This window comes from Alternaria postmessia (assembly GCF_024291825.1).
Source record: "Alternaria postmessia strain BMP 2775 chromosome Unknown scaffold_235, whole genome shotgun sequence".
In the NCBI taxonomy this organism is placed as follows: domain Eukaryota; kingdom Fungi; phylum Ascomycota; class Dothideomycetes; order Pleosporales; family Pleosporaceae; genus Alternaria; species Alternaria postmessia.
In genome coordinates, this window is record NW_026260308.1 from 1 (window position 1) to 14,743 (window position 14,743).

Genomic DNA, 14,743 nt, shown 5'->3' on the forward strand with positions numbered 1-14,743 from the left:
AGCTGCTTCACGGTCGCCCATTTTGGTTGAGTACGTGGAGAGATAACACGTGTTTTGTGTGGGAGTGCTGAGATTTGTGAGTGATCAACATCCCCGGGTGATCAACATCCCGGTCAGCTAGCTTACCCACTCTGACCCAGAGAAGTAATGCGACGCATCCACCCCGCGGGCTGTATGCATGTCACACCCACACTTCGTCCCAATGGCGCTACACCTGACAATGACGTCAAGCTCCATGCGGGTACGTTCCTGGCGCGGCCCGTAGCCGTCGGTATTCCAATCAGAACATCGGAGGGGCACCAATGGCGCGGTGCCAGCTGTACAAGCCATCATCAAGCATGAGGCAATTCACAAGAGTAGGGCTTGGGTGGAGAAAGCATCCGTTCCGGAGCTTATTGAAGGGGTCTGAGTGTGAGGCGTGGGGCGTCGGTAGTAGAACCCTTGTGGTGCCTAGAATCGGGCTCTAGAGCTACGTTCCTTTTAAGCTATCTAGTCCGGACCGCTTTTCTCCTTTTCGCTACGAGTCAGGTTGGCCTGGTCTTATATCTGGGAAAGCAGGATCACGAGAGAACAAATAAACTGCAGGTTTCATGATGAGTATCGCTGTAAGCTGTATTCGGCCCGTATGCAACGGCATATCGTGTGTTCACATGTACTGATGCCATACAGAACCCTACCGTCGATCCTGTGCATGTTGTGCAAGCTCTGGTGGACACACTCTTGGATGTATTCGATGCTACAAGAGATCTGTACGAAACCCTCACAGTCAAGGAGCAAAGGGACTATGAACAGAATCTACGCAGCAAAGGCTACCCTGCCTCCAGGAGGATCGAGTACGTGAAAGATGAACGCCTTGGTAGCGACGAAGCAATCGTTACGGACAAAGCGGTAGTCACACGGCAGTTTGATATTGGGTACCAGACCATTGGGGTTGAGTTTGCTGAGGGTGATGGTAAGCTTGCTCTTTCTTATGGCGTGATCAGGTAGATGGGTTTGCGGCTTACGCCCAACAACATTGCTGCATCTCGAACAACGCGCATTATATTTCCGGAAACTCCATCTAGATCAGCGGGCTAACAGGACACGTAACAGTGATTGCGTATACAGCTCTCCAGTCACAAATCATCACTCTTCAGAGTGTGTTGGTGACGACATTCCTCTACGGACCTACCTCCGGTGAGCCTATCGCAAATCAGCTGGCCAGCATCAACACAGCGTCAAGAGTAGCTGCTGCAACGTGTGTCGAGATACTGGCTGCTTTGCAAGAACGCCAACAAGATGAACGACCACTCACACCACGGTCGATGCATTCATTCACGGCGCGCTCAAGTCCAAACAATGCGCCATCCCACGTCTCTTCTCACCATACGTCTTATGTACCATCGCACGCTCCCTCCCACCATACCTCCCGTGCCCCATCTCAGGCACCATCCCACCATACCTCTCGAGCACTATCTCGAGCACCATCCAACGCAACATCTCGCACGCGATCTCGGGCGAAATCTCTGACAGCATCCCACGCGCCCTCTCATGCGCCGTCTTATGCACCTTCACATGTGCAATCCCATGCACCATCTCGTGCGTTGACTCTTCAACCCGGTACTACTGCTCCCAGCTTGACTTCCACAGCTCTGGTGAAGCATGAACCACGGTCCCGCAGTTCACATATGCGAAGCAGCAGCCCTGTCAACACGACGGTACTCACATGGCGTGACAACGTCGAACCAGAACCCTCTATCACTGACGCTACCTCGATGACAGGACCCACCCTGGCGTCCAGGTCTAACAACCTATACTGCGTGTACGCCTACGACCTCCAGCGATCTCCCACCCAACAACTATCATCTAGCATAACATCAGACAGGGATCCATATTGTCCGCACTGCAAGGGCGCACTTCACCTCTCACCAGGGAAAGCATGGGAGATATCCAAATGGGCTGGTGACACGGAGCGAACCTTCCAAGTCCAAAACCGTTTTGTCGTCAAGTGCCACCGTGATGGTCCTGATGGCCAATACTGCTGCGTCATATGCTCCAAGTACGCTGAATCAGACACCGTCTGCGGCGATGTCAAGGCTCTCATTAAACATCTCTCAGATGACCACGACGTTCGTGAGCTCAAGCATGAAGAAGATATCGTGGAAGTCATCGAGCAGCCGGGGAGTCGCAGGGATAGCGGACTTGGCTTTGCTTCTTCAAAGGGCAGCAGGAGGAGTGCTAGTTTGGCATCGGGGAGGAGGAGGAAGAGCTTGCCCGCGTACGATCGCGAAGTTGACGTCTTTGATGTGAGGTCCTCAAGGAGGTAGTTTGTGCATCGATTTACTTGAGTGCGGCATTTCTACGTGCCCATTCTTTCATCACCTAGCTTTTCTGGACTTGTACTATCATCAAACTTGTCCCAAATGGATTCTCACTTCGTAGAGTGGCCGGCCCCTCAGCGCTTGTGCCGATGATTATGTATTCTGTAATGCGACAGAGTCTTAGTGTAATCTCGATTGCTATAATATACAGGAACTGAATCATGCTTTTGCTTGGGATATCGAGCTTGCTATCTAAGTCACTCCAAGATCGGGTGCCAGACATGTTCGAAGAGATGCGAAGCCCATAACGTACTCATTCACCGTCGTGAATGCATTCGCAAACACAGATCTCCCCCTACCAGTCGTGTAGTATTCGCAGCTTCTCAGTGTCTCATCTTTCTCAAACATAGTCTATCCGACGAGGAATCCACGGACTAATTTCCGCATTGCTATGCCACTACTTCTGATAACACCTTCATGGCCAGCATGTGCGGGATGGGGTTGTAGGGGACGCCCGGGACGTAGCGATCAACTGGGATCCGGCGATCAGATGAAAGGTAACGGTCGAGTTTCTGTAGTCTGCGCCCACGTCGTCGTTCGTCCACTATCCTATTGAGCTTGCCTTGTGCCACCCAGATGGCTTCTTTTCGCTCGACAGTTAAGGTGATGTCGCGTGGAAGGTTGCGCAAGATGTTTCTGAGAGGGCCTTGGTCATTAACGGCGGCATCGATTCTTCGTTGGAGGGTGAAGAGGCTACTGAACGAACTCGGCTTAATAGTCTGTCCCGGATAGGTGCACAGTGCGACGATATCGATGATGCTGTCTGTCTTAGGCCCAGTCCATCTTCGATGTTTTGGAGAACTCGATGCATTGAGTTGAACTAACACATTGCCGTAGGCAGAGTCGCGCCTTGTGTCTGGGCTGTCGTCAATGGACTCGGTCTTGATGAAGACGGGTTGTGCAGCGCCTTGCCGGACTTGACGACGCTTCCCCCGCTTCCTCCTCTTGTTCTTCACCGTGGTTTGTTTCTTGGACACTGCTTCGTTTGTAACCTTTCGCTCTCTCTTTGCGTCTAAGAGCTGTTGTAGAGGATGTATGTCGTCTGTGCAAACCCATTGTCGATCCGGCATAGTTTCCTGGAGTGCCTGCATCTCTGCCGTCCGTTGCTCAAGAGGTAGTATATGTGGGTGCATCACTGGAGGGTTAGGTTGTGAGGTGAGTGAGGTCGTTGGCATGCGAGTAGGCGTTGTGTTGTTGTTACCCTGCTGCCTTGCGTTTGCAGGAAGGCGCGCATTTGGACCTTTCGTCACAACTGGTAATGAAACTGCGTGTACCTCTGAGCAGACGCGTCTGTTTGATTTGTCTCTGAGGCCTGCGAGCTTCTCGCGTTGCAAAACCACTTTCGATTTCCTGAATCTCTGCTTCTTGTCCTTTCCCCGTCCACTCCGTACTGCTGGGCTACCTACCATCTTCTGCACAGCGGCCGCATATGGAGGAAAATTCACAGAAGAAGCCGCCATTGGGTTTATTTGGACTTGCGGTATGCAGCGAAACGAACACGTTTATTGTGAACAATGGCTTCTTGTTGTTTGAGAATCTTCTGCCTCCTCCAAGACGTGACGCGACGCGCCATGTTAGACACACGCGTAACAAAGCTAACCCGAGGGGTACACTTGATACAGTTCGCGCGACAGCCAAGCTAGCGAACCAGGAACAGGAAAGAGATGTCAGGGGGAAGGAGGAGATCGATTATGGAATTTACACGACATAACTCGTAGCTGCAGCCTATTTGGTGAGAGAGAATCGGAAAATCAAACCTCCTCAAAGTGCGCAACACTACAATTGTTGACTTTCTGTGACGCGTGGGCATGTCGAAACCCCACGTTGAGCATCGCGACATTTCGCTGTGAGGTGCGCGTCCGCATATCCGCATTTTGCCTTTTCTTGTCCGGGCTTATTCTTCAAGCTTTCTTGTCAGACGACCAAACTCTGCTTCTATTGTACTGATATTCGGTGATGTTGCTTATACTTTCTTTGGATAAAACCATTGATTGCAACATCGCAGTGGGTACGATGGTTCGCGAGGCCAAACCATGGTGACGTCATTACTTCCAACCCGAGTGGCAGCTTACCACATCTCATACAAAATCACAACGAACAGCTACCTAGGTATTCCTTGGTTCGAAGATATCTCCATTGAGCGAGGCCCAAGAACATCCCAACATCGCTCCCGACCCCCGTCGCCTTGCTGCTCCGATTCTGCTGCACTAGTTTTCCAGTTCTCTCCCTATCGAAGCAAGAGTCGCATACCCCTTAGGAAGCTCTGTTTTTTGTAGGCTTGACAAGATGAGGGGTGACAGAAAACTGCACATGAACATAAACTACTCGGAAGTCTGCAACACTGCTGAGGTCCTTTGAGCTTCCGCCACATCTCGATAAGCTGCAATTCCCTGAAGATACATCGCTGTGGGGTATCTCAGATCCTCTTTAGAAAACTGAGAAAGGAAGGAAACACCAGGTCTCGAACAGGTAGCAACGCGCTGTTGTCATAGACTGCAGCGTACGTGCCAATCTGAGTAGCAGCAGACCCTTCATATTTACACTCGTTCAGCTTTCCCTTTACGTAGCATCCTTGAATGTTACCCATGTGGGTGTGCACATATCAAAGGGGAAAGAAATTCGGGTAAAACGCTGATTGATTCGACTTGGGATGGTACCCAAACTATATACTCAAAGTCTGTAAAGCCGCGTGATCCTCCTCTTCAGTAACGTGGACCTCTTCCCTGTCTTGAGCCACAGACCTACTCAAACCTAGAGCATGTTCGCCCATCGCATCCTCCCCTTTCCATGATCATGTATCAATCCGCAGAGTCTCGCGATCCGCGGCACTAAAGGAGATCTTCACCCGTACCCTCTTCAACTGTGCCAACAGACTGTTAGTCTCCACCCACATAGATCTCGCTATGAGAGACCCCTCTATCGATTCGGCAAGATCTAGCGGTGGCAGGGTGAGAATTGTCCAGCCATCGCTATCATACCACGTTCGACCACCATACTGAGACGTAGATGTTGAAGGAGTCTTTTTGACAACGCTTTCACTTCCTCCCTGACCCTGCAATTTACTTTCGAGAACAGCCATATCGAGGACCTTTTGGGCATCATAAACCCTTTGCTTTTGTTGTATGTTCAACTGTATGGACTTGGGTATATTGAGTAGAATTCGGAGCGATGGCCCAATGCCGGCTATAGCATTGTCGACTCGGGTCTGTAGCACAGTGAGCTCTCGGACCTCGTGGTTGGAAAGACCACGGTTATGCGGCGTTAAGAGAGCGTGGACGTTGATAGGAGAAGACGAACGGAAGGGGGCACGATGGGAAGCTTTCGGTCCTGTTGGAATAACCATAGCTGGTGGTAAGCTTTCGGACAAGGTATCGCGTCGTGGTTCGTGATGGGAGAAAGTAATCCAGTTCGACGCTTGATATTTTGCCCATGAGCAAACCGTGCAGTCGTCTTGCCTAGGAAACTCACTTTCGATATGCCTTCCTTCCACGACTCTTCTCTTAGCCATGATTCTTTGCTCATCCTCGCACTCATCTCTGACTCGCGATGTACGGGCAATATCTACACGCTGCTCTGGGGATAGTTTCCGCTTGTCAGCCTGACGAATCAGTTCTGCGCTCATACCAAGTTGCGCTCAGATCTTGCGATTGAAAATTAGTATTAATAATAACAATGATAGGAATAGAAGGTAGTAGTCAGACAAGAGGTGAGTAACGAAGTGCGCCCTATATATATGTGTCTCGGTCGATGGCATTTTGGACTGCAACCAGAGTTCTCGACTAACATTGAGTACCATGGTAACGTACCTCAAAGGAGTCGAAGCGACCTGGACATCTTTTCTCCTACTACCAATCATTTGTGTCTTCTCCTGCCCATCTCTTCCTATTTCCAGATGTCGTCATTTTATTCGCCTAGACAATCACTCAGGCTGCTTTTTGTCTCCGCAGCCCTCATAGGCTTGGTGATGCTGCTCAGGTTCATGATAGGGAGTTGCCCAGATGGTCTCTGTGCGACACCCACGTGACGAGGCACTGACATAGACGCTCGTCCAACCCCTTGCGCTATCACCAAACTCATCACACTGCCACAAAACAAATTGCCAACTCCACTTGTTCGTCGCGACCATCTGGCGCAATCACTCGCATACGGAGGTCTGCGGAACGAGAAGAAATGTGATTGGCCCAACAAGATGCCAAGTATATTCTAGGGTTCACCTTGTGCCCTCTTCGAAACGGCTACCTCGGCTTTACTACACTACCACCAAGATGCCGTCTTAGCAGCAAACTAAATTCGTACCAAGAAGTGGTACGTTTGCTGCGCCAACGCCTAGATCAAGAGCTCCAAAATGGAAGCGTGAATGACTTCGTAGTAGGTTGCACCTGCCTCATCCTTTTGCTCTGTTACTTTCACGGCCTCCTTTATTCTCTGCGCTCCTTCACAAGATTCATAATCTCCTCTTCTCAATGGCACTGTAGTTATGCAGAAACATAGTCTCCTAATGCGTCATTACAGGTCATACTCCTTCCGCCGACTTCCACGATCTTCTGCATTTCGCATACTCGTCCTTCTTTATGTCCTTTTGGACTCACTACACTGCCTTTCCTTATACAGATACCAAACAGCGACAACCACTGCCCCGCCCCCACCTCGCAACACGAAGCGCGTATACATAGCCTCCCAGCACTGGAACAATGCGCGACTGCTCCGAGAACATTGGAACAACGCGCTGGTAGCGTTGGTACAAGAACTAGGCATTGAGAACGTGTTCGTATCGATATATGAAAGTGGTAGCTATGATGACAGCAAGGCTGTGCTAGGAGAATTGGACACGGTGCTGGAAGGCCTACAAGTCAGGAGGTCGATACAACTGTCCGAAACATCACACGCGGACGAGATTGCACAGCAGCCGACGGAACATGGATGGGTCAAGGCACCGGACGGGAGGGATTACAAGCGGCGTATACCATTTCTAGCGAACATACGAAATCGTGTCTTCCAGCCCTTGGAACGTCTGACGGCTGAAGGCGAGCACTTCGATACCATACTGTTTCTCAACGACGTGGTATTTACACCCCAAGATGTTCTGAGATTGTTGGATACAAACGGCGGAAAATACGCGGCAGCCTGCTCGATCGACTTCAAGAAGCCGCCGCAATTCTACGATACATTCGCACTCCGAGACTCGAGCGGCCACGAGACGGTCATACAAACCTGGCCTTATTTCAGGTCATACATCTCAAGGCATGCAGCTGAAAGATATTCGCCAGTACCCGTCGCCTCTTGTTGGAACGGAATGGGTGAGGATCCTCTTCTCGCATACCCCAACTTTACTAACGAGCGCCAGTTGCCATGCCCATCGAACCCTTCGTCGCGAGCCCTCCCCTACGCTTTCGTGGCATCCCCGATTCCCTCGCGTCATCACACGTCGAAGCATCTGAATGCTGCCTGATACACGCGGATAATCCTCTTTCCCTGACTCAAGGCGTCTTCCTCAACTCCAACGTCAGAGTCGGTTACAACGGTTCCTCGTACGATGCCCTACACTCGCCGGATGCCATACTGTCTCCCTTCCAAATCTTCCAGTCAGTATGGTGGAGTCGTATCATAAGACTGATCACAACTCCTCTGTTCAAGGAACGAATTGTACGTACGAGGCTAGGAAAATGGATTGCAGAGACAAACAGCTGGGAGCGCGGCGACTTTTGTCTTGTCAACGAAATGCAGGTCCTCGTTGAAACTGGGTGGAAACACGTGTGAATGTGACGTTAAAATAAAAGTTCTATTCCGTGAACATCTCTGCCGATATTCGTATGTGCTGATTGCCATGAAGCTTCGCAAATTGCGTAAAGTGGTAACATAGACATTTCATGCGTCCTCAAGAAGGATAGGATGAAGCATCTCTATTCTTTAGATGTGCGAGATTTAGCTCCAAGAACAAGAAGAAGAGGCGGCTTCGGCATGAACTGAAATGCGTTGATAATAACTTGATATGTTTCTTCACGCTCATACACAGATGCTTGTATAAATATACTCAAGACTTGAAGCGTAATACGGCTTAATCTATGTCGCGACAGACTGCTATCTTCCAGGTGTCTGGTTGGTCTTGATTCATTGTATTAGCTGCTAAGTTGAGGCCCGCAAGAAGTTGTCCTAGCTCCGAGACATCGAAACATGCTACGACTGCGCCATGCTTGTACATACGACTAGAACTGCTCTTGCATGTAGGAGATGCAGATGTAGCGGGTATTTACGGCATGTAGATGCTGCAATGTAAATAGGCAACTACACAAGGCAACAATTGTGTTACAGCAGCTCCCTACTCTTCGAGACCTTTGAGTGTAGTTGCACATGCTCTACATACACGCTCTATACACGCCACGCCTACGGAAATACTAGGAGAAAGAGATTTGATGTTGGCAGCGCCTCTTGTGGTCTACTTCCCGACAAGTGACCGCAGCCTAGGAAGATAACAACGATGATGAGGCTAGCAGAAGAAGCATTAGACGCTTTGGAGGCGCAACAGGGTGGTTGAAATCTTGATAGGAAGGCCGTCTATATGCAGAATTGTATGTATTAGCTCTACGCGAAGCTAGGCAAAGGACATGGCAGCAACAAGGGATGATAGCGTAAGCAGAAGAAGAATAGGAGGAGGAGGAGATGGTAAAACAAGATGCAAAAAGGTTCGAATACACAGCTAGTATACTGTGGTACTCTACTCCTCCGAAGCAGACGAAGGCACACTTCTCATTTACCTAGAACCTCTTGTAGTTTGAAAGAAATATATAGCGTACCTTGAGTCCGGAAAATGCCTTGTGATACCTATTGGCTTCCATTTTATATCCCGAGGAAGGTAGACCCACCCGGTGGCGATTCGAACCTCGAGCCCCGCTGGCGGCTTGATAAAGAAAGAGAGATGTACTTACTAGTAGACCATTCCTCACCGCGTTGCCCGTATTAGCTGAAAGTAGGAGAAATTAGAGCCTTTACATGTTCAAAAGACATCAAAATAGATGGTTTTGGTGCGAGAGTTGGTCGAATATTAGCGAGAGACATGAAGGTGACTGACCACAGGTAGCGGCAGGGGAGCGAGGATTGTGTGTGTTTGGCTTTCGGTGATAGCAAAGGCAACGGCAAAGGCAACAGGACGTAACAGTAGGCATTTGGCTCCCTTTTCTCATGTCCTTTTTGTGATCCAATACCCCGACAAGCATCCAGCAGCTCATCAGGCCCTCATGTCCGGAACAGTACAAGGTCTGATATCCTGGGTGTCTTCTACAGCTTTTAAAACGGACCTGAGTTGTATCAAGACCCAATGCATTGGCTGTCGACCTTTGACCGCACTAAGGGGCTGATCGCTCAATTGCCTGGTATTCACAAGGGCCGTGCAGTGGTTCGACAAATTTGCAGTACTCCGATGCTTACTGTGAATTGACCCCGAAGTCTCATGATCAATCTCGCGACCATGACAATCTCTCCCTCAACTAACAACAGGGCGCAGGCTGCAACCCTACAATGCAAGTGGAGAGGCACTGCCATTCGGCGGCGGACCATCTGGGAGAATACCAGGGCTTCGCACTGTCAAATGTAACGAGATATTATGTCTGCCTTTAGCAGGTCTGCGGTCGTCGTGTTGAGCCAGGCGCTGAAGTCGGGCTCCTCCGCGGCCTCAACACCGTGTTTGCAGCACCACTATTGCCCTGGCCAATACCGTCGGACCGACTGAGATAGATCTGCTCGACTGATGCTGCAGCAAGTCTCAACCGCCTCACTCTCGTCGACTCTCTAACTGGTCGAGCCTCTTGGAGCGCTCCCTCGATAACGGACCTCTCGCCGCAGCGCACAGAGATTGCGCCTAGACAGTAACACTATCGAAAAGTACGACAACAAGGAAGTCTCTTCCCAAGCCATCGAGTCACTCAAGGCCTCGCCATCGAGGCGGAGATATCCCCACGACGAGCTTGTCGCATTGCCGAAAGTCTCACGGCAACGCCTGACACTCGACACCAACAACGGCGGCGAGAAGGGAATTGGATACATTGGCTTGGTGTCGAACTTCAGGAAGACCGTAGCGAGGAATGTACGAGTGCGATGCGGAGTCTGAGTAAGTACCCCTCGCAACCTACACCCAGGAACACCTGGAGAGTAACAGGTGGGTATCGGATAACTCAAGAATGGGTAACCAGAATACAGCCTTTTTTCCTTCCATCGCAGTACTAAAGAATGCAGGCTGTTGCCCTTCTCCTCATGCCGAACTATCGTTTCGAACCGAGAAAACGTAGAATCCGAGCCGGTCGTAGCACCTCACCAACAGGCCTGGATGGAATAACAGTACATCCTCAATCAACAGCTGATCAGAAAGCTGGCAACGTACCAGCCTCACGCCTGCGCATAGACTGAAGACGAGCAGGCCGAACGGCAGACCATTTCTCCACTTGATCGAAAGACAACGAAGGGTTATGGCCGCAGCCACAACAATGTTGAGATCGACACTGGGATATGGAACAGCTCGAGTACAGGGGCGACAGGACGTTCTCAAGGAGTTCACACGTGCACGACCGAGAATGTCGAAGTCATACTTCTGAGGAAAAGATTTACCAGACTGCTTGGCGCTCGACGAAGGATACAAACAACAAAGGCTGCGAATTCTTGACCTAGTTGGCAGTACCATCTTCCGCAGATGAGATATCGGAAGCGTCAATGCTGACATAGCTTAGGAAAGAGACACAAACTCGCTGTCGTTGAGCTGGTTTTGGGCTATGATCATGCTCGTAACGAACTTCGTTATCGACCCAAACACTTCTCGCCGTGCACTACCCATGTCACGTCTCTTTAAATTGTCTTCTTCATTATACCGACAGAAGATAAGCAGGAGCCGTCTAAGCGCCTGGGATCGCCCAGGTGTAGGTGTGGCAGAGTAGATTTGGCTCTCCGAAGATAGCCTCGTGCATCGATGTAATGGTCTTTCCAAGAGCTACCGGTTGGGGCTCGAGACTCAAGAGACTTTTGTCATGTATGGCTCGGTGCTTCCTGAACCGGAACAGTAGAGATGCTTCACTGGCCATCTTATCGACCACGAAATGGGGTAGTCAGTGGCCACAAGGTACCACCGCCAACGGAAGCTTCTCAATCTCGACGAAACGGGGATGTCGTGGTAACGTAGAATACAGTGGACACGGCCATGCACCCGAAACACTCCGAACGTTTGTCTGTAACTTAAACAGCCTAAAGTCTTGACGCCTACTCTTGCGATTGGAAGCACTGCACGCTTTCCATCCTGAAAGTATCTCAGCATGGTTATGAACCCTGTCGCTACACCGACACATTCCAGTGTATCTTGTTTTGTTTTTTGCGGAAGAGTTGTGTGAGCGTATGGCGCCTGGGATCAACGCACAGTATCTGCTCGCTGACGCAATACGGAAAGCACTGGGAGTCTGTTCTGCTGCGTTGGTATTGATGCTCGATCCAATCAGTCCTGACTACTCCATCACGACCTTCAAATCTTCCCCATTTGTATGGACATTATGGCATCCTTGACATTGCGGAAGTCGTGGGCAATTTGTCGCCTGTGGTTCATTGCCATACCACTGGGCAGAGTTGAAGGCGGAGAAGCCTTGACTAGCTAATTTGTCATTAGATGGTACAGTCAGATTCCGGCTCTCAATACGCTTAGAGCTACGGTGCGGCTGAATCGTAGCTGTGGGAGTGGCGAATGCCGTAGTCACACGGCTGAGGAGTTGTTGCGCCGCACACTTGTCACCTGGCTAAGGCGGCGATATGAACGTCGCTTTGAAGTTGGAAGTGAGTGACAGCCGGCACTGATTCTGTCCGCTTTCCGTCATGTTGTAGTAGAGGTCGAGCGGGATAGCTTGTATGTACATCGGAAGTGAGCTATTCGCCGCGGGGTTGATCGTCCGCAATGGGGACAGGTCCTTCGTTCGAGGCCTCGTGGCTTGTCTGCCCGTGGATACTGATATCAGTGCCACCGTTCGATGGTGATATGGCCAGAGCTGGTCGTATGTCGCTATCCCGGTAGGCGCGATGTGTATGCGGCTTTACTCGTCAAGGTAACTGGGGGTGGAGGCAAGGTTGACGTCGCATCTGCTGGCTGAACCGATAAGAGCATCCTCGTTGCAAGTAAATGAGGTTGCTGTTATACTCAGTGAGAATAAATCAGCTCTCCTACCTGTAGTCGCTCAGCTGGTGTCGTTGCTCTCGTGTCACGGCTTGGGAGATGCCTCTGGGCGCTTTGCCCACGGTCATCGCAATTGTCGCGGCCTCTCCTGGTTCTAGAGAAGAACAAGGGGTCCTGCCGATCTTCTGGGTGTCTAGTCCTGTCCCTCCGTCACTTCTTGTCATGGTGGTGTCATTGGTGTAGAGTCGGAAGCCCACTATGAACGGCGGGTATCCGAGCGAAGCTGCGGCGACCTGGGAAGGAGCGAGAAGACAACACGTTGAGCATGGATCTCCGAAGTCTTGCAAAGACGTACGAGCAGAGTTTCGAGCACTTGTAGATGGTGCTGCCGTTGCCGTGAAATGCGGTGGTGTGGGCTTCGTGGTTGGGGGAGAAGGCGCGGCCACCAGGAGAGAAGGCACAGAGCTATCAACTAGCGACACCGCAAACATCAGTGCGAATGAACATGACAACAGCAAAACACGCTGACTGCGCGCGTTGCGAAGGACTACGCCGGTCTAGAGACTGCGACAGGCACAGTATGGGAAGACGAGCAAAGGAGTGGATTCTCTCCTGTTCGTCGGACAAGAGTCTGCATCATGAGCACACGCTTGGTGGATCTGTAAACGTTTGAGGCTGGATATGAGTACTTGGCTCACATGCTGCTACGAGCGGAAGAACTGCTTGTGTCCACTCTCCGCGCCATCATAAGGCATAGCGGGCTTCGGAAGCCCTCAGGATGTGTAAATGCACCTGTGAAGCGGACCGTAGCGCTGCAAAATGAAGCACAGACTCAAACAGATGGAAATCGATGGGATGATGATGGAAAGGCGACATTCAAGCCATTCAACGACGTTGGAAGAGCACTGACATAAGCTTCGGCTTTTCCCTTTGAGGCATGGCTTCCGAGTTCATGAAGTCGCCATCTGGAACTCCATCTCATCTTTCTTCATACACCCTCAAAGGGTTCAACGATCAACAGCAGTTTGACAATGTACTTTGGAAGTACTTTATGTCTTCTTCGCTATGTTTTTCCCGTCCACGAATTTGCTCGTGGGGCATGGGCAGGTAATGACGTACCCGCCCCTGTCGCAAAGCAGAATTTTGTCCACACATCTCGGATATCTGACTCCGGGAGCCTTTCACTAAGTATGAGAGGTCTCATATACTGTTTAAACATATATTCGACAGTATCTTATGGGAGTAGAAAGCGGATTGAGTCTCCCAGAACAATGCTCTACAAGTATAGTACACGATTCAAACTGCAGGGAAGCTCAAGAAGGCAATGAACATACCTTTCTGCGGCTATATAAGTAGCGGACCAATTGCAGATAGCCTGCGACATAGTCCTATTGTTGTTGATTTTCGGACATTGGTATGACGATATGGCGCCAGCGTAGACAGGGCCTTTGCAAACACGCGGTTCCTCTCGTTTGCCTCGACACCGACTCCGTCAATTTCCACTCTGCACACTCTCAGGAAGTCATAATACCGTAAATCTGCCACCGCGCCCCCTGATCCAACACACAGCAGTTACCAGCAAGCTGCGACTCGAACACTATGTCACAACCACCTTGGACTCTTCCGGTGACAACAAGCTCCGAGTCGAGCAGCATACCACAATCCCCCGCAACTCCTCCGCGACCAGCAAGCAACGAATCGGACAACGTGTCAAAACCGCCCGCAACTGCTATCCCTGCATACAGTTTCCCGTCAGTCAAAGCGCGCCGTAAATTCGTGGAAACGCATACAGAACTCATAGTCGAGACGATGAAGAGCGGCAACATGGAACTGCTCGTCCACATAGGGCCACTCGTTCAAATGGCATCAGCATTCATTTATGGAGTTCAGGAGGACAACGCCAGTCACTATCTCCAGGCCCCGGACATTGACGACCCCGAAACCTTGACCGAAGCTTATTTCACGCTCTGGGCACATACATTATGGGGCAGAAACGAGATCATGCCGTGGAGCGCTTTCCATAGAAATGTTTACGATGCCTTCGAAGCTCCACGCTTTCTCCGCGAGCTGCTCACCAGAGGCACTCGATTGTATTGGGAGTGGACTACCGGACGAGGTCTGAGGCTCACGCAGAGTTGCTATCAGTCAATCAGTCAGTTGTCAGTTCATCTTTGCGGTTCAAACTGTCAGTCTGGAGGTAGTGAACTGACCTGATTGACTGCCAAGACATTTTTTAGAATCGCGAACTGAG

At 50.6% G+C, this 14,743-nt stretch overlaps 3 protein-coding genes across 3 annotated transcripts; 2 read left to right on the forward strand and 1 right to left on the reverse strand.

The window, feature by feature from the left end:
- Positions 1 to 235: 235 nt before the first annotated feature.
- J4E82_011572 (uncharacterized protein) lies at positions 236 to 2,306 on the forward strand (the record flags this gene model as incomplete). Its single annotated transcript, XM_051737776.1, has 5 exons — positions 236 to 241; positions 266 to 403; positions 670 to 952; positions 1,093 to 1,237; positions 1,682 to 2,306. The coding sequence occupies 5 exons, from the start codon at positions 236 to 238 to the stop codon at positions 2,304 to 2,306; spliced, it is 1,197 nt and encodes a 398-aa protein (XP_051582463.1).
- Positions 2,307 to 2,749: 443 nt separating this feature from the next.
- Positions 2,750 to 3,820, reverse strand: J4E82_011573 (uncharacterized protein; the record flags this gene model as incomplete). Its single annotated transcript, XM_051737777.1, has 1 exon — positions 2,750 to 3,820. The coding sequence occupies one exon, from the start codon at positions 3,818 to 3,820 to the stop codon at positions 2,750 to 2,752; it is 1,071 nt and encodes a 356-aa protein (XP_051582464.1).
- A 3,038-nt stretch (positions 3,821 to 6,858) lies between these two features.
- J4E82_011574 (uncharacterized protein) lies at positions 6,859 to 8,117 on the forward strand (the record flags this gene model as incomplete). The annotated part of the gene is made up of 2 exons (XM_051737778.1): positions 6,859 to 7,657; positions 7,705 to 8,117. The coding sequence occupies 2 exons, from the start codon at positions 6,859 to 6,861 to the stop codon at positions 8,115 to 8,117; spliced, it is 1,212 nt and encodes a 403-aa protein (XP_051582465.1).
- Positions 8,118 to 14,743: the final 6,626 nt, after the last annotated feature.